We start from the raw sequence: 19964 nt of genomic DNA, 5'->3' as shown, positions 1-19964 counted from the left end.
TAGTGCATTTTTTTTGTAATTGTGATGAGCAACCTGGCGCTAAATCTAGCTCTATTGTACAATTTTTAAAGCGTCCCTTTTTGCACTTGATTTTGCATCCTTTTTCACGCTAGATTTTGCATCATTTTTTACACCAAACTATGCATCATTTTTTGCGTCAAATTTTGAACCAAGATTTGCATCTTATTTTATGACAGGTTTTGCTTCTAGTTTTGTGTCATTTTTTGCATCTATTTTTCATTCTCTTTTGCTTCTTATTTTGTGTCATTCTTTGCTTCCATTTTTGCACCATCATTTTCATCAAGTTTACACTGTATTTTGAATCCAATTTAACGTCTTTTTATGCATCCATTTTGTGTCAGTTTTTGCATCTAGTCTTACGCCAGGTTTTGTATCTAGTCTTACACTAGTTTTTGCTTCTATTTTTGCACCAGCTTTGGTGCCTATCTTTGCACCATGTGTTGAATTTGATTTAGCACCAAATTTTGCATCCATTTTTGTGCCCATTTTTGCATGTTTTTTTGGACCATTTTTTACATCCACATTTACGTTTGATTTGTCTCCATTTTTTCCATCTCATTTTGCACCATATTTTGCGTCATTCGTTTCATCCAATTTTGCATCATTTTTAACACCATCTCTTGCATCTAATGTTACATCATTTTGAGCATCCAAATTTGCATTTATATTTGCATCTTATGTTGAGTCATGTGTTGTGTCCACCTTTGCATCTTATTTTGTGTCTAATGGTACATTCAATTTAGAGCCATTTTTTACGTCTACTTTTGTATTTGTTTTTGCACCAAGTTTTGCATCCAATTTTAAGCTATTTTATGCCCCTTTTGCACCATTTTTTTGTGTCTACTTGTGTCCAATGTTGCACCACTATTTACACCGACTTTTTCATCCAATTTTGCATTTTTTTGGTGTCTAGTTTTACATCGTTTTCACCATCCAAATTTGCATCTTTTTTTGCCTCATTTTGTGTCCACATTTGCATATAATTTTGTGTCTGAGTTCGAGCCTAAATTTGCATGTGATTAGGAATCATTTTTTACATCCAATATGGCATCCTTGGTTTCTCCTTTTTTCAGCCCCATTTTGCATCTTGTTTTATGTCTTTTCTTACATCTTTTTTTTTTCCTTTTTTGCACCCAAGTTTGCATCCCAAATTTACACCATTATTTGCATCATCATTTGGCATATTAATTTGTAACGTTTTTTGTATCTTTTTAACGCTCAACTTTGCATCTTATTTTACATCTAGTTGTTGTCTTTTTTTGCATCTAATTTGGTGCCCATTTATGTGTCCTTGTTTTTTCCCAATTTGATATCCTTTTGTATGCCATGTTTTGTTCCCTTCTTTGTGTCAACTATTGCACAATTTTTCACTTCTAATTTAAAACACTTTGTATGTCAATTGTTTGCATTTTGTATTAATTCCTAGTTTAACACCCAATTTTACTTTCAATATTGCATCCATGGTTACATCCGCATTTGACTTCTTATATAGAGTATATTTTTCTTTACATATATGACCCCCTCTATAGATTCATAGTGAAATATATGATAGTTTCTAAATATCATTAAAGCAGATATCACAATTCAAAATCATTTGTAAAGAAATTTAAGAGAAATTGACAACATCCATCCAAAAAATAACAATGTGTCATTAACAATTTTCAAAACATGTATAAAATAGCAACATAATACTAATAAAATCAGTATTATTTTTAATCAAAACAAGTAAAATTCAAATATGATTAACAAATCAAAATATTTCATGAATATCGTTATTCTATGATAAATTAACAACATACATAAATCAAACTCATCGTATGATTACAAAATCAAAATGTCTCATTGATATAGGGTAAATTCACAACACCCATCTAAACATAACAATGTCATTCTACACAATAATTTCTTCATAAAAAACAATGCATGTGCATGCCTAGCTACCACCACCAAGATCATCCTCATGATCATCTTGACCATCCTCATTACTCTGATCCACATCATCACCAACACCACAACTATCATCATCATCTCCTCCTTCACCACCATCATCATCATCCTCATCCTCATCCTCATCATCTCCTGATATATGTTGAACATAATTTGGATCATCGTCTTGGCAATCATTACCTATAGCATTCTGACAAAAAAAATCAATATTACATGTTAGTATTAATTAGATAACACAACGCATGTTTTTGTTATACAATGTTAACCATAAAATGAAGTAAGATATAATATCTAATAGTACTAAAAAATAAAATGAAAATATGGTTTAAAAGTATGTTGGAAATCCAACTAAGATTACATACCATAGAGTCCATCCAAACAACAAATTCAACCCATCTCTTTTACTGCAGCACCTCCTTTTTCAAATGATTTGGAGGTCTTCCATATTTTAGTTCCTATCAATCAGTAAATAGGGAAAAATTAGATAACAATGACTTTCTTCTAGTACAAAATTTATTAAAAAAATATCACATGTTTAATATACTTACAAAGGTTGTTATCAGTGCTTTTAAACCTTTCTGGCCACTACGATGAGTGACTTTTGTCTTGGTTAACCTCGCCTTGGATGCCTTGTCCTTAAAAATAAACTAATTCAATTTATTTTCACACAAATACATGTCTAAGATACTTATAAATATTAATACATTCTAAATAATGTTTAATGAAAAATTCAATACCTGAATGCTCTCATTGCCAACTTTTCTTTGTGCATCCAACTTCTCATATGATTTTACAAGTTCTTTCCATACTTTAAAAGGTATGTCAATAGGTCTTTGTTTCAGTCTTTGATCTTGAGGCATTTTTTTAATTTTTCTTGTTTCGTTAAAAATTTTGGTTAAAAAAAACCGAACAAGTAATTCACATCAATAGCATGGGGACTCTATGGATATGTGTAAAAAAATGGCTATAAGGAAAACATCCAAAAAACTTATGAGCTCTCCCTTTGATGGTCACTTGGGGCATATGGCTGGAAAGGAACAACTCCATTTTCGAAAATCAAGGACAATCCTCTCTCAAAGTCCTTCCTAATATTTGCTCCAAATTTCTTAAAATGAAAAACAAAATTCAAACGTCATCCTTAAACATCTCCCTTAAATATAACGTTGGACCATAAATTCTTCACTTTTATTGTTACCGGCTCTGGAATGATTTTTCTATATGCAATTATATAATGAAATATGTGTGCACTAATGAAAAAACATTGAGTTTCATTTTTCATAATCACAAACAATGAAAAAAGAATCACACGTAACTAGCATCATTTTGGAAATTTTATATTTATTAAAAATCTTTAACATGTTTTCCTCCCATATCTCATAAAAAGGTGTGAAATTTTTTATATACTCTCCAATAAGCCTAAGGATCACATACCTTTTAAAACTTTGCATTACCATTATATGTTTCTCCTTGAAGATATATAATATGTTTCTTCTTTAACAAAAACGCTCTGATCGAAGGATGGTAATGTATTCATAGAAGTCACTGCAAAAAATCATTTGGGTATGAGGATTTTCAAGATTTCAATGGAAATCTGGATGTGGGATGCGATGTTACGATGTGGGTCGAAGAGATTGAGCTCTTTCTTTTTCTGGATTATGGGATTTGAATGCAGGAGTTGTTTCTATGGATGATAAAATTATGAGATTGAGGATTGTGGTCTTTGAATGCAGAAATTGCTTCTTTGGATGATAAACTTGTGCTTTTTTTATAAACAGTTGTGGGGATTCTCCTAAGTTTTTATTGATTTCTCTTTTGTGTATCATTCTTGTCATTTCCAACCCCATTATCATATCAATGTCTAGGATGAGAAAGACAGTGATGGGATCAGTGAGGGCTCAATGTCTTTATTGTCATCAGAGTCCAGGTCGGTTGATGGAAGTGAAATGGAAGGGTAATCCCCAAGGTGGTTTGTTGACGATGATCAGACATGACAAAATGAGGCGTGGGCTCGTTCTAAAGACCAAGTGAGTGGATTCCTTTGATGTGGAGGCCATGGACATGCCCGGTGTTCATAAGGGCCACGATAAGGACCTTTCATTAGGACAGACGCTCGACTTGGCATTCCAAACACTTGGAGTGGTCTATGGAGATATGGGTACCAACTCCTTGTATGTTTTCACTAGTGTATTCATCCAAGCTTGTACCAAAGGAGAGGAAGATGTTTTGGGTGCATTAGCTTTAGTGATGTACATAATAGCCCTCATCCCTTTGGCTAAATAGGTGTTCATTATGCTCAAAGCCAATGACAATGGTGAAGGGGGGACATTTTCCTTGTACTCTTTGATTTCCACATATGCGAAGGTCAATCTGCTCCCCAACCAGCAACCATCAGATGAAAAAAATTCCAGTTTCAAGCTCAAGTTGCCCACCCCGAAACTGGAAAGATGATTAAGAATCAAAGAAAGCCTTTAGAGAAGTACAAAATTGAAGACCCTACTGCTACTCTTGTTTCTCATGGGTACTTCCATGGTAATTGGGGATGGCATACTTACACCTGCAATATCAGTCATGTCTATTGTTAGTGGCATGCAAGATGAAATATCTAGCTTTATGGAAGACATAGTGGTCATTGTCTCGATCATATTCCTGGTGATCTTGTTCAGCATAAAACAGTTTGGTACAAGCAAAGTAGGCATGACATTTTCTCTGGCACTCATGATATGGTTTTTCTCTATTGGTTCTATTTTACTTTACAATATTATTTAACATGACATGACAATTTTAAGGGCATTCAATCATGTTTATATCTATTACTTGTTCAAGAGGAACACTATCAAAGCATGGATGTCCCTAGGAGGTTGCGTGTTATGCATAATAGGAGCTGAAGCTATGTTTGCTGATTTGGGTCACTTCTTAGTAAGATCCATCCAGATAGCCCTCACATGTGTAGTATTCCCATGCCTACTATTGGCTTATATGGATCAAGTTTCATATCTTATGAAGCATCCCTCTGTGGTGGAGAATGTATTCTCTGCTTCAATTCCAGATGGTTTTATCTGGCCAGTCTTCGTGATAGCTAGTGTTGTTGCCATGATTGCAAGCCAGGCAATGATCTCAGCAACAATTTCATCTATTAAAATGTCCATGGCCCTAGGATGCTTTCCCAGATTGAAAATAATTCACACATCCCGACGGTTCATGGGTCAGATCTACATTCTTGTCATCAACTGGGTTCTAATGATAATGTGTGTCTTGGTATGTGATTGTTTTAAGAGCACGGTCGAGATATCAAATGCATATGACATTACAAAGGTAGAGATGATTATGGTGACTACAAGCCTAGTGACTCTTGTCATGGTTCTTATATGGGCAAAAAATATATTCCTTGTGATTGGATTTCCTGTTCTATTTGGATCAACTGAGCTACTTTATTTTTCTGCAGTTTTGATGAAAGTGGGGGAAAATGGTTGGATAAATGGTTTTTGCCACCTGCTTCCTTCTTGTGATGTACATTTGGAACTATGGAAGTGTTCTGAATTATCAGGAGTTGTATATCTTGTTGGTCATGGAGATGTCAAGGCTAGAAAGGATTCATGGTTTCCTAAGAAACTGGTTATAATCTACTTCTATGCTTTCATGAGGGCAAACTGCAGGGCAGGCCGTGCAAGCCTCAATGTACCTCACACCAATCTCTTGCAAGTTAGCATGACATATACTGTCTAACTTGAAGGTTTCCATGAATCAAACATGCTGAATGTTTTTCAAGGACCAAGTCACAACATCAATATGGTGATGGATAACAAAGATTTCCTTGAAGGTGGCAGAGATGAAGTGAATTTTAATGTGAAGTTAATAATCATAAGTTTTGTTGTCGACCAAGATCTTCATTACTTAGTCCTTGATTTTGTTTGATAGAGAATAATAGCCATTCCTACGATTAATCACTGATATTTATGAACAAAGACACCATTCTTTTTTCAATGAAGATGATAGGTGGTATTTTATATGCATGGTTAAGCCTAAGATAAGCCATGTTTTCTACATAAGAAAGTTATATTAAGTTATATCCATGAAAATCTGTGTTGCATGGGTACCCGCACCCGGGGGTAGGGTTCTCGAACCCGTCCCGGGTTCCCGCACCCAAGTACCGGATTCGGGTACGGGTTCTTCCCAGACGAACCCAGAAGAACCGGGTTCTTCCATGAAGAACCGGGTTCTTCAAAAAAAAAAATTGGGTTCTTTTCCTTTAACGGGTTCTTGGGTTCTTGGGTTCTTCGGGTTCTTCGGTTCTTCGGTTCTTCGGGTTCTTCGGGTTCTTCGTGTGCTTGGGTTCTTCGGGTTCTTCGGGTTGGGTTCTTTGGGTTCTTCGGGTTCTTTGGGTTCTTCATAAAAAAACTGTATTAAAAATTTAATTTTCAAATAATTTTTTTTTATTGAAATTTAAAAAATGATATGCCCAATGTTGCATGGCCCATTGATCTATGCAACAAAGGTTTTATGTTGACCTAACAGGGGAATGAACTCCAGTGGGCCCAATTCTGGGCTATACAATATTTTTTGTTTAATAACAGAAATGATAATTTGAATAAATTATTTAAATAAGCAACCTTACTATGGGCCAGTGACACAAAGAACAATAAACTTAGAAATCTATTTTGCTGAACAAAAGAAACAAGCTTGGAGAATATTGTTACTCTAAAGATTCAACTTCAACTTCATATGACACAAAAGATGGGGTGTTAACTTACGATATTTAGCCAAAGTAAATCTGATAGGAATGACTAACTTGGAAAGTAAACAACTGGGCTCCCAATGCCATTTAGCGGCCAGCCTTTCATGAAACAAACAACGCAACCTTGCAGGTAGTACATTCCCACAGTGCAAGTTGTTTATGAATAGCAAAAGGAAGCACTGCAAAACTGGTTTATGTAGACCTTCTGTGTTCAATCCTCATGTCTATCTGTATTATACAATTTGACAGCAGTATTAACTGATACTCACATGGGGACCAACATGAGAAGCCATAAAAATTCAAAATGATTAAGCACTGAGAGAATTCTTTCTGCTCATACAGACCTGTAAAATGTCATCAAGATTAGAAAGGGAATGACATATATCAGGAAGATCATAGATCACAAATTTCACCCTAATCTACACTGTTTGTTGTTTCTGAAGTGAGGTTGTTTTGCTTTCCAGTGAGAAGATATACTTGAATTCTGAAAGGATATGTTATAATGCTGATACTACTTGTGACTGCACAGAGAGGCCCTGAGTCACTGAACAGCCACCATTCTTCTGTGGAAAACTGGCTTCTGTATGAAGGGGTGTTACCTGCAACAATGCCTATGGACAATCCTGCAGAAAAATGGGCTCTGCTTGAAAGGTGTGTGATCCCTTCAACATGCCGATAGCTGATGGTTATAATTTTGAAACATAACCCAGAGGAGAAAGAAAGGAAACTTCTTCCTAATCACGCACAGGGCAGCCCTTTCATATTGATTAAGCCAGATGCAACTACAGTTCCATGGGAACAAGACCAAAAGCCATCATCAAAACACAGTGTTCCATGACACTAGGAAATAGACCTTGAGCCAATCTGGTAAATGCATTATCTGTAACAGTAAGAATAGATGAACCGTATTCCTCAGTAACTGCTATTCCTCACATCTAGAATTTTGCACCCCTTGGTATCCTTAGTGAGTCTTTTCCTTCTTTCCGGAATGGAATTTTGAGTGTAGGTGCTTTTGTGATTGTTTCATTGCCTTCTTGTATATTATTGGTCTCTCACGTGCATTCATGGACAGGCATAGCTCACTAGATATCTGAGAGTCTGAAACAGGCTTGACAATTCTCAAAGTTTTGTAAACTTTTCTTGTCATTTTAGTATCTAGAGTCTTGTCTGCTATGGTTTGGAACTTCTTGAAAAAAATGTTGGCATTGGGGGTACACATGCTAGTTTTACATTTTTACCCAATATGGTGGTGTGTAGGGTATCACAAGATAATGTTTTGTTGGAAACACATCAGGATGGTTTTCCTGCTATTGATGTGAATGACTACTTCTGTTAAGCATATTTTGCTCTATGCCATGTTGTAGGAGGATGCTCTGTACTATTCACTCATCAAAGCTTGCTGCAAATCAAAGAAAGTTCAAGCCACTACCCAGATACTGAACAAAATGCTTAGGGAACATGTTGTTCCAAGTCATGCAAGTTTTATCTATGGCATGCATCATCTTGGGAAGGTAGGAAAAAAAATTGAGGCATAAAAAGTTCTTGAAGAAGTGATAGATTGTAAATCCTCTGTACATGTTAAAGTATACATAGAAGTAATGTCTGCTCTACTTCAGACCAGTGAAGTGGAAAAATCATTACAATTAGAAGGCAAAATAATTAGAAGAGGTTGTGAAACTAACTTTTTGACTCTGTAAAACAGTGTTTCTCTAAGGGAAAAATTGATGAGGTATCCAAGATTTTAGAAGGCATAAACCAAAGATATCCGGTACAAGGTATTACATTATGAAAAAATTGAAATGGTCATATTTATTGTTTTTCCAAGGAGACCACTCTTGCTTGAAGGAATGGAGAGGGCTCTGCTCGTAAGAAAGTACTGAACCAAGACCATTGTCAAAAAATGTTGAACCAAGAGTATTGTTAAAAAGCAATGTTGCTTAGTTGCATGAAAATTTAATTTTGGACTCTTTGCTGGCAAAATTTCATATAAAGGTATGCCCTTTTGCCTTATAACATGATGATTTTAATGAAAATGGAGGAAGGGAATCAACTTCAGAGAATCAAATGAAGTTAAAAAATATTAGATTATCAATTATAATCCATATGACGGGAGGAAAATAAAGGGAGATGTTTTAAGGCTTGATTTGATGACTCAACCTCAATTCATGATTGATTATGATGGTTGGAGATGCATCTAGCCCTTGTTTTGTATTTTTGGAGCTTTATTACGCCTAAAAGGGCATAACATCATGCTTGGGAAGAGTTTCAACCCATGCATGCGAGCATTAGTGGCTTATTTTTTTGTATTGAACTATTGAGTTGGCTTGGTAGCCCATTTACTTCAAGCCCACTCAGAATTAAGTTTCTTATAAGGATTTTAGGAAAACTAATGGAAGTGATTGACCTCATATAAATAGAGGATCACTCCCTTGTTTATCATCATCACTTGTGGATTTCAACCTCTTTTATAAAGCTCTACTTAGCCTACATGCAACTCGCTACTTGTGGAGATGTGATCTTTTTGGACCCATTGCTATTGGCGAATGATTTGTGTCTTGGAGGTGTCTTTTTGGGATTGAAAGAAGGCTATTTCTTGGAAGAATTTAAGTGTAATTGCAGATTTTTATTGTTTTTCATGTGATAAAATTATGCTAGGGTTTTTCTTATTCCATCTCTACATGCATATCTTATATGGAAATCTTGCTTGATTATTGCATGCTAAACCTTGAATACCATAAAGGACCTCCTAGAGAGCTTTCATTTATTTAATTTCCCCCCCATTAAAAAGATAGCTAGGGTTTATCAAGTGAAAACTAGGGTTTTCCCTCTTACTCCAAGCATAAATTTAATTTATCTTAAATTTAGCCCTATAGACTACATCACCCAGGTAGGAAAAGGCACTAGGAATCCTTTTTGTGATCAAAAATCATAAAAACTTTCATCTTATCTCCTCTTCTATTTTTTGAAGTCCTTTAAAGCAGGCCGCTAGGGCTAGGGCATAGGGTCAAATTCAACAAGGGTCTCCTATTGGATATACATTGAGGCTTTAGTAGCTTGAGTTAAACTTGATTGATCCTTGGCACTCAAAATCTAGCTCTCTTCATGCTTGAATTTTCCCCAACAGTCTACCCTAGGTAATTTGTGCCCTAGCTAAATCCTAACTTTGGCTAAGGCTTCAACTTGGGTCTTAAATCGAAGGTTTGCCTTTTCTTATTTGCAAACCTTTTCTTGGTATTTGTATACATAGGCATCCCTTTTTTGATCTACATGATGTAACCCTAGGTCACAAGTACCTCTCTAGGGCTTTGTATATGGTACACTGCTCCTACACATAGACAATTGTGCCCTTGTCCATTGAAAGAACCTTTACTTAGCTTTGATTCATCTGATATATCACCTTGATCCATATAACTTAGAATATCATTTAGGTGAAAATTGGGAAGCCTCCTGTGTGGTATAATTCCACTAAAAAGCAGAAGGAGGATTGTTGAGGTGACAATGGAAATGCACCTCATTGTTCTATTAATGTCTGGCCTTTGACTTGTGAGAGCTTGCTAGATTTTGAAGAAACAGGCCTGATATCATTAAATGGTAGTCATGGTAGTTCGACAGTGATTATACTCCTTCCTGGAACCAACATTGCATTGAAGGCAGGGCACACTTCAAAATTGTTGAAAAAAATGTATACACCATGATAGAAAATGACAATAAAAAAGATGTATGTGGTAGATTGAGCAAGGTAATAACCATTCCTGGAAAGTATCAACTTGTACCTATTATAGTAAATGTTGTATTCATTTTTCAAATAGTTTTTGGGGACAGTCCTTCGAGGATGTATCAATGCCCTACTCAAGAATACATGCTTGAAGATGCCCTGAGAATGACATTGGTGCCATTCTTTGGCATACTTTAGAAAATAAAATTGATTCTCTTGTAAGGCAGAAGAACACACCAATTGGTCATATGGATCACCACATTGTTGAAATTTGTCCGGGAATGCCTTGCAAAAGAACAGTGATTTGTGTCCAAAAGGAACAGAAGAGTGCAGAACTGATAATATGGCCTTGACATGCAAACTGCTGAATCTGTGCAAGACTCAAAAATACAACAGTCTTGTACCTTTTCATATAGTCTTAAAACCAGAATCCAAAAACGTGCAGTAAAGGGGGATATTGTTTTCTCGGAAGAGATGCTCAAGAGCCAAGAAAACACCTTATGGTTTGACAACAATTATAACAGTCCTTTGCACGGATGGGTAGATATATCATGTAGCAGAACATGTCCAAAGTTATAGCCCCTTCATGACATACTTCATTTGCAGGAATCCAAATTCATTCCCAGAGAGGCATTGACAAAGATTCCAACTTGTAACCATTCAGAGTTTGATGTCTCCCTGTTTTCCATGATGACTAAGCACTGAGGGAAGGGGCATTGTGCTTCCAAGATGTTAAGGTGGCTGCATTGGATCACTGACTTCACCTAGTAGTTGCATTTTGTACATGCTACAGTAGGGTAGGAAAATGAATAAGTTCACTTGAGCAGTAGTGTAACAAAAATAAGCTCCCTTGAGCATTTTATTTGGTTTTATTGTCAATGATGTGTTTGTTGATGAGGAGGTCAATCTCATGTGTAAAGAGATGCACTTCCTCAATTTCACTCATGGTTGGATTTTTGTAGCTCTCACTCCTTGGAACTTAATTGACATATCTTTCTTGGAGCATTTATGGTGTAAGGGATTCTTTTTTTGTGGATGATTGTTTTCAATCTTGAAGCTTCTCTTTCTTGGTTATTATTTGAATTTTGGTGCATACAGATTAATGATGAAATACTCGTCTTCTACAAGACTTGAAGATCAATCCATTTAGGGGGTAAGTTACCACTTGGAAGGGAGATGTTTTAGGGTTTTTCTTCTGCATTACTCCTTTGTTGATTTGGTGATTATTTGGCACCTTGCTATGTTTTTCCTTTGGTTCCCTAGTAAGAAGTATTAAGTACATTTATCAAAACATATTTGATCTTGTTGGTGAAGGTTTTCCATTGAAAGTTCCCTTCTTGTAGACCTTGATATTCATTTTTATTCTTCATTGAGTGAGGGATCACTCTTTCCTTTTGGTTCTAGACTCTAGTCTCAAACCCCTAATCCTTGAAGAAAATAAGCCACTTCTCCGAAGAGTTTCTTCTTGACCTCATAAGCCATTTGATTCTCCTTCCATCACTTATTCTAAAACCCTAAAAACTCCAAAACTCTATTTTACTAAGGCTTCTCTCAACTTCACCTTGTGCCTCATTTCTTTGTCTTATTAATAGTATTAGGTATATCCCCTTGAGCCAAAGGAGAGCCAGCCTAAAGTGAAGAAGATAGGTTGTTGAGGTGAAGGTGGTGACCATCCTAACAGTTCCCTGAAGTTGTACATTGTGGATTAGGGCTCTTATCATTACATACAATTTGAGAGGTAACAAGAAGAATGCACCCTTCCCCACAGAAGCAGTGAATGATTGGAGATGAATTGAATTCTTAAAGGAGGTGGGAGTATTTTGTGGACTCCAAGCAACTAACTATGACAAGGGGCAAGCAACAACATTGTCTTGTGGGGGAATCTTATGGAGTTAATTTGCTAATTTTGCAGCAGTTTCTTAATTGTATTTCAAGAAAACCTGCTAGCTCATTTGCATGTGAGAGAGATTGCAAGACAGTAAATTTCATTGTCCCCAATAAGAGAAACAAGTTGAAATTAAAGAAATTATGATACCTGGTTTTTGTGAATAGCAGTTTATGGTTACCGAATAACAATATGTTAGAAAAGGCCTCCAAGCATGACATTCTACTTTCTGATCATAAAACAAGAGGTTAACACTAATAATACACCTTTCATCCCCTAGTCCATGGAAGCATTAAACTATTACTCATCAGTGTTTGAGTCGCTAGATGCTACACTTAAAAGGGATAGCAGAAATCGTATGAATGTTGAAAAACAATGCCTTGCCTGAGACACAGTGAACATAATTGCTTGTGAGGGAGAAGAAAGGATTGAGAGGTATGAAGTTACAGGAAAATGGAGAGCTAGAGTGACTATGGCAGGATTTAGTGTATATCATCTCAGTGCTAATGTTAAGGACACGGTTAAATCTTTGCTCTGTTAATCATATTGCAATAGCTATAAGACTAAGGAAGAAGGAGGAGCTATGTATTTACTATTTTGGATGGTTGGACAAAATTCTCATTGCAACATCTGCTTGGCATTGAGAGGCAACGACTATAAGAATGTTCTTGTACAAGAATTTGTTATAATTTATCAATACCATTGTTGAAACTGCATGTGACTTTCATGTGTGTCAGGGAAGAGTTCAGAAACTTGACACAATAACTTATTATAGGGGTAAAAGATGAAACTAATTTAAGGAAACAATGGTTTTTACCTGTCCTGTTCAACCATGGATAATATAGTTATTCGTTTGTATTTTGCTTCCTTATCCAGGTAGACAGGAAAATGCTAAGGCTTGCTAAAATCAATGATATGCCTGCCTACACAGTGGGTAATTGGATAGAGATAGTTACTATTTAACTTTCAGGAACTTATACTTCACTAGCTAAAAAGTTTTGGATTTTTTTTTTCTTATGACCTTGAGTACAGAGTCTCATAATCAACTAGAAGAAAAATCAAGTCTATCTTTCAATTGCTTGAACCAGGACTATATCACGGATATTGCAACAATAAAATAAATAATTCCAGTCTATAGAAAGGTAGCATAGTAATAACATACTTGAGTTTTCGGGGTGCTTCAAACAATCTCGTCCTAAAGATAGGATTCCAGGTTGTTTGCAGATTTTAATTGGTGAGGTTGGCTCTAATTTTGGAACTTTGTTGGCTCTGTTGCAGGTATCAATTTGCCCCAAATCTTCGCCAAGACTTTTTCATGGACTCACTAAAGGACTCTCATTTTCTGAATCCTTCATATGAGTAAACCTTCGACCCAGCACTGGTTTTCAATTCAAACTTTCAAAGAGAGAAACTGGCAGTTTGGAGCAGGTTACAAGACCTCCTTCTATAATGAACAGAGATGACCCCGGAATGTGGCAAAAGTTCTCCCCTTCAGCCGGTGCTAAAGAAAACAAACAGCTTCTCTCTGAAATCTCTAACGGCATGCTTGGATGGCCTAATCTGACCAAAACTACAAAAATGTACCATGAGTTTTCCTCTACGTTGTTATATTGTGAAGGATAGTGTTTCCCTCAATTACTAACCGTTCCAATAGCCCCTGCTTCCTGATCCATTAGTTTTGACTTCTCTAGACACTAAAGAGCATTAACGATTCTATTCCATTACACAAAGATGAGCTGGAAGGGAAAACCCTTCGGAGCACAGTATTTCATGTTGAGGTATCAAATTCTTGGTTCCATGGAAATAGAAACCGCATGAAGATATCTACGAACCACTTGAACATAAAAAATGTTCAGTCTCAAAACTCTAAAGTAAATTTGTAAAGAATGTAGCATTAGCTTTCTTGGCTTAGTGAAATCCCTAATTTTCTATCCTATTTGCCTGTCTTAAAAATCTCACGAAAACCTGTAAAGATTGTGCCATTGTGTACGCTTAGCCTCTAAAAGCCCTAGCTTTCTATCTTCTTCTGTGTAATTTGAATAGAACACCATCAAATACCAGAATTATCAATTCCCATTCTCCAAAACTTTTAAATGTGCGGAACTGAGACAAAAATCATTCAATCAAACCACTCGAAATGCATCTGAATGCTGATCCATTAACTTAAAGAACTTCTTCCCAAACTCTACCATTTTTTAAACAAAATTTTGAGCACAACCTTGTCTAGTCCATTTATAGAGAGCGTTAGTTTATGAAATCTTGCCTGTAAGCCAAAATAGAGTCAAAATTTTCCATTGAAAGCTCAGAATAACTGAACCAGAAATAACCCTTGTGAAATTTGCTGCTTAAAACATTGTTTTGAGCACGGCCTCTTTCTTCAGATTTATTTTAGATAACACAGTAGCTTATTTAATGAAATATTTCCAGAAAGTTGAAATATGGCAAATTTTCCAATCAAGAACTCTAAATAATTTCATTAGGACAAGGCGTAGAAGATTCATGACGGCGACAAGAAAATAATGGCGCTTTGCAATTTTAGCACTCTCTTGCAGAAAAAATACCTTTTCTGAAATCGTTTTGACCACGAAGAAACGCAGATGAACTGTTGGAAGTCGTGCAGAGAGAGATCTGGTGGCTCGTGGATCGATTCTGGGGCAATGTTTATGCGATTGCAAACCATGATTGTTCATATGCGAGCTACTGAGCTCGTTGAGAGGGATACGCGCAATGGCGCCAAACTACCAAGAAGATTTGAATTTAAAGGCGGGATAGAATATCTACTCATGTCATCAACGGCCATATATTTGTGTTTCAGTAAAACGGATTTTTAAAGAATTTGAAATATTATACATTTTATAGAATTTGAAATATTATACATTATATTATTTAAGCTGAATAATAGTTTTACTTTGGAAAAATAATTGGGCACATCAAATAAAATATTGATGCGATGGACATAGAACTCCGAAACAATAATGCACCCTTCTCTTACTCCAAAAACAATAATGCACCCTTCTCTAGCTGATGTGTCAATGCTTTCTTTGAAGTGGAACTTAAAGAATTAAGTAATTATTCATTATTAAATTGGGATTTTATATAAATTGATTGATTATTTATTAATGTTAATTTCATTTTATAATTTTATAGTAATTTTTAATAGATTTTTGTTAAAGATAATTATTTGAGCTATTATTGTATCAAGATTTTTGTTGTGTCTTTTATTATTATAGTTTAATCCACTTTAAACATGCTCAAAATATGTTTTCATCTTCATTTGTGGAGATTATCTACTTGCATATTCAAAAAGTTTTGATGTAGTTTTTGCCTTGAAAAATGATTATTGTGATTGTAATGGTGAGAAATTATTCTATAAACAGTGTTAAGTGTTATTTAGAATAAATGAGAAATTCTTTTTGAATATATAAGACTAATCTTTGAGAGAATAGATATATATTCCCTAATTATCACATAAACAAGGGGTTAATCTTGCATTTAGTGCTTTATCTCTGTAGAGTTTCGCTAAACAAAGGGAATACCTCCTCCTGCGTGACTTCGATTGTCCCTCCCTCTTACAGGATTGCAAAGCATTAAGAATTGAATCTTCTTTATTTTAAAGATGTAGTCTTGTCGAATATACCAAAAACATAGTAGGATTATTTCATTATTGACAAAATCAAGCACATGTGCAAGGGAAGTATTCATCTATGGATGGTTAACAAGTTCATTAATAACTACAAGCAAACGCTTCAAACTATGTATTTAATGATCTCTAGTCATCATCTAAAGAGTTCAAGAATCAAATCAATTCCAACCTAAGTTCTAAGTATATGGTAAACCTCTACTCTAGAGGTTCTATTATTGTAAAATTTCACAACTATGGAAGTTGTGGCATGGTCTCAAAGGAGGGACTTTCTTTTTGGGGAAAAACTAACCTTTTTTCAAAAGATAGTTTCTATAATTGAATCCATCTTCAATATCCATTTCTTCAACCCCACTCTGGATTTGAATATTGAATCCCCCCTACTTATTTTGGGATGAGATGATCTTTCAAAAGCCAACATAAATATATTGGGGACTTACAACAATATACAAACTAAGCAAGGAAGGGTATACACACATGTGTTAGAATTTGAATTGAAGTTGACTTGAGCAAAGGTATAACAATGCATATTTAATTAAATATTGGTGATTTTAACAACCACGTCCATTAGATTAAAATAATGATACTTTATGTGTATCTATATGCAAAGACAAAATACTTGAAAGGCACCTTCCCAACAACAAAGGTCATTATAAGAAAAATGGAAAAATAGCAAGTTGATGGGTGGTATGATTGAATGAAGAATCAAAGGGCAAGAAAGAAGAGACATCCAAGTTTAGTCCTAATAAAAGATTTTATGGCCCCTTCCAAGGAGTGCGTTATTAAGAGGGACACAAACATGATCATGGAGTCTGTGCTAAAGTCTTATGGGAGAAATAGGAAGCATGTGAATGAGATATTATGGATTTCAAAAGAGAAATCATGTTATTCAATCCAATAGAAGCAAGGGGATTGGTGCTACTTGAGACTCCATAAGCTCTAAATCAATTGGTGAAAGCAAGAAGTCTAAAAGATAAATGCAAAGAAAGAAATATCCATCTATGTACAAATCTACAATAAATAAATTCAAAATTATACAGTGTTTCCATATAGACAATGTTAGGTCCCTATAACACTAGTGATTCCCCCATTACTAGTGTCATTGTGGCCCTTACTGTTATTGTTGTGCCCTTATTGTCCCCATATTGTTATTATTGTGCCCCATAGAAGCCAACTATTGTTATTTTTGTGCCCTTATATTATTATTGTTATGTTGAATTTGATTATATTGTGACCCCTTAGACTCCTATATATAGAAATGAGGCTTTGTCATTTGTATCATCCAATAATTGTTCTTTTGTGTAATGTAAAGGAGGTTGCCCCCTCGAAGAGGCTGATTTCTAAGTTGTTGATCTATCTTTTCTATCTTTTTGTGAGTTGGTTTCATAACAGACAACCTAGGTTCGAACCCTAAAAAGTGTAGGGTCTTTGTGAGTGTTTGTGAGGGAATGTGTTTGACATCACATAATTGGATTCCCTTCATCATCAAAGAGACATGTGTCCCAAAAGTCAATTTGGTTTAAGTGGATGTTAATATGATACATTGTATATTTTCTGAGGGTAGTAGCACAATTGGAAAAAAGCATGTTGGCAAGCCCTTGTGTATCCAAGTGATCGAAAGTTCAATCCCCCAGACATATCTCACCAATTGAACTTAAAAAAAATATGATACATTGTATATTGCAAAGCCATTAAGTTAAGTAATGACCTTGGATAACCCAAATATTTAATTAGAATTTAAGCTCAAACACAACATTATAAATGAAACCTTCACTCTAGATCTAAGGATATAGGGGTCAACATTGGATATTGGATACAAGACAAGGTGATCAAATGTATCTCTTGGACTAGCATTTTTTACAAAGGAATACAAATTTTAATGCTTATATTAACATGTATGTATAATATAATAATGAAATAGTCACTCTTTAGTTCATGGATAAAAGTGTTGGTGTGGAAGGAAATCTCGAGGGATGTGTCACTATAGTCATAAAAATTGCATTTATTGTGGCACATGGAGAACTTATTAATTGGGTGTAGCTTTAAAAATGGATAGGAGTGTTATCCTGCCCACCTAACTGCAATTCCTACAAATGACATATTTAGTGATTAATGAGTATATTGTTGTAATAATTTTGAACCCTGTGTTAAGAAATCCCTATGCAATCCAATTTAACTTAGGTACCATCCTCAAAATGAGGAGAAGTCATTTGTGGGTTTCCTTAGAATGTGTATTTCAAGGAAGAATGTGTACTCTGTCGATATGTTGAAAGGTTTTACGGTCTTTGTGTTTTAGTGTACCATGTCATGTTTGGCATTGAGCGTTGGGTGTGTTGGAAGCCAACTCTTGGTAAACTCAAATGCACTTGTCCTAAGGAGGGAGTTGGGGTTTTAAGGTTCTCTGGTTGTAAAAGCTTTCAAAGTCAATGTTTTTCATCCTCTTCTTGCATATTGCAGCCTCAAGGCCATTCGATGAGTTGGTGGTCATGCTTAAGGTTTTCATCATATTCTTGCATTGTGCTTAAGGTTGATTGGTACCTTGTTCCATGAATTATGATCAACTTTGGGTCCTCTTTCAGTAGACACCTCCTAGCCACAGTATTAAGGGCAACATGTTGGTTTCCTTTACTAATTTTAGCTTGTAATAAATTTAGATGTAATGGTTGTCACACGCGTTCATATACAACTACCTCATAACAAAGCTAACACAAGCACTTCTACCCATGCCTACATCACATCACAGAGGAGGAATCAATCAATATTATTCAATATCCCGCATTCGAGTATCCCTCCTTTGAGGATTCAATCCAACATTTATGGAGATCAGGTCATCCATTTACAATAACTAGCTTTGCCATATAGCATGTTCATATTCCTATTGTCATGGCCGAAAGTACCACCGACATATATCTTATGCAATACGAATAAATAATTAGAACGCCTCAATGGATGCAATTCATCCTATAATTCATAATGCATATATTAGATAACCCGAACCATATGCTCTACCGTTTCAAAACAAAATCATTTATCATACATAATCAATAATCCGTCTGCCACAGTTGCATGACACGTTAACATGTGTATCTTAGGGATTATGCACAATTAATCAGAAGCGCGGCATTGGATGCATAGCACAAATAACTTATACCATAGTTTATACAGTCGAGCCTTAACCACAGTTAACAAATTTGCATAGCGGCTCAAGCACGACTATTCACTATCTTAACAAAAGACAGGTTAACACCAATTCTACATAAGATCCACATACTGTGACTGTAATTAGAATTTCATTTATGTGTATCCATAAAATCATCTCATTAACGCCACATGCAGTGCATTTAAAACTCAATCAAATTCTCTCATATGCTAAGGAATTTATAACATAGAGGGTAAGAAACCAACATACAGAACAATCCACGCAAGTGAGTCAAACTAGATCAAAAGAGAGAACGACACTTGGAAAACAGAGCACCGCTACCCAACCTAGAAATGACTCTTCAGTTCACCACCGAGTCGAGGTTCTTGCCATGGATCAACCGCCTCCAATTGATCTATGCAATGGGTATTTAATACCTTCTTTCATGATATGGTTTCCATTAGTGGTGTCTCGCTTTTATGGATCTTTTTATCCATTTGCGTAGGCTTATCTCATAAAAGCTCACCTTTCTCTCCCATGAGGATTTTCCTCATAGAAGATTGCCTTTCTCTCCCGCACAACTTTTATGTTTTTCTCAATGGATATTTATCTCCAATCCATCCAACTTATCTAGAATTAAATCGAGAAGCTTTACCATGAAAGAATTATCCTTTCCCATTCACCAATGTGATTTGGCAAGAATCTCATCTCTTGGTGTCTCACTTTTCCAAGTGATTAATTTATTAATAATGTATTTACTTTTTATATTACACATCATACCTAGCTTTTCTCAGCTTAGGTTTGCAAAGTTTGACACACAAGGGAGGGGTGTTACATTTTGGATCCCTCTCTTTCCTTAAGATCCCTCCAACTGCAGCTAGAGTT

General features: G+C 35.5%; 1 protein-coding gene across 2 annotated transcripts; it reads right to left on the bottom strand.

The window, feature by feature from the left end:
• Positions 1-1738: 1738 nt before the first annotated feature.
• On the bottom strand, positions 1739-15016 carry LOC149155204 (uncharacterized). 2 transcript variants are annotated; one of them, XM_089446082.1, is made up of 2 exons: positions 14862-15016; positions 1739-2158 (listed from the first exon to the last, which is right to left on the bottom strand). In XM_089446082.1, the coding sequence occupies exons 1-2, from the start codon at positions 14988-14990 to the stop codon at positions 1955-1957; spliced, it is 333 nt and encodes a 110-aa protein (XP_089302208.1). In that variant the 5' UTR covers positions 14991-15016; the 3' UTR covers positions 1739-1954. The 2 variants fall into 2 exon arrangements, with proteins under 2 accessions (XP_089302208.1, XP_089302210.1); XM_089446084.1 differs by lacking the exon at positions 14862-15016 and adding an exon at positions 2331-2422.
• Between the last annotated feature and the right edge of the window lie 4948 nt (positions 15017-19964).

The sequence above is a fragment of the Pinus tabuliformis genome, chromosome 9, assembly GCF_031772625.1.
Source record: "Pinus tabuliformis cultivar Carrire ecotype Pingquan chromosome 9, CPIR1, whole genome shotgun sequence".
In the NCBI taxonomy this organism is placed as follows: domain Eukaryota; kingdom Viridiplantae; phylum Streptophyta; class Pinopsida; order Pinales; family Pinaceae; genus Pinus; species Pinus tabuliformis.
This window is presented reverse-complemented; position numbering and strand designations above follow the sequence as displayed.

What these genes read in the sequence shown, in the direction of transcription:
- LOC149155204 (XM_089446082.1), bottom strand. Translation starts at nt 14,990, where the DNA reads ATGAACAATCATGGTTTGCAATCGCATAAACATTGCCCCAGAATCGAT. An exon ending in TCAAAACGATTTCAGAAAAG is followed by an intron (nt 2,159 to 14,861) that starts GTATTTTTTCTG and finishes TTTTTTTGTCAG; the next exon opens with AATGCTATAGGTAATGATTG.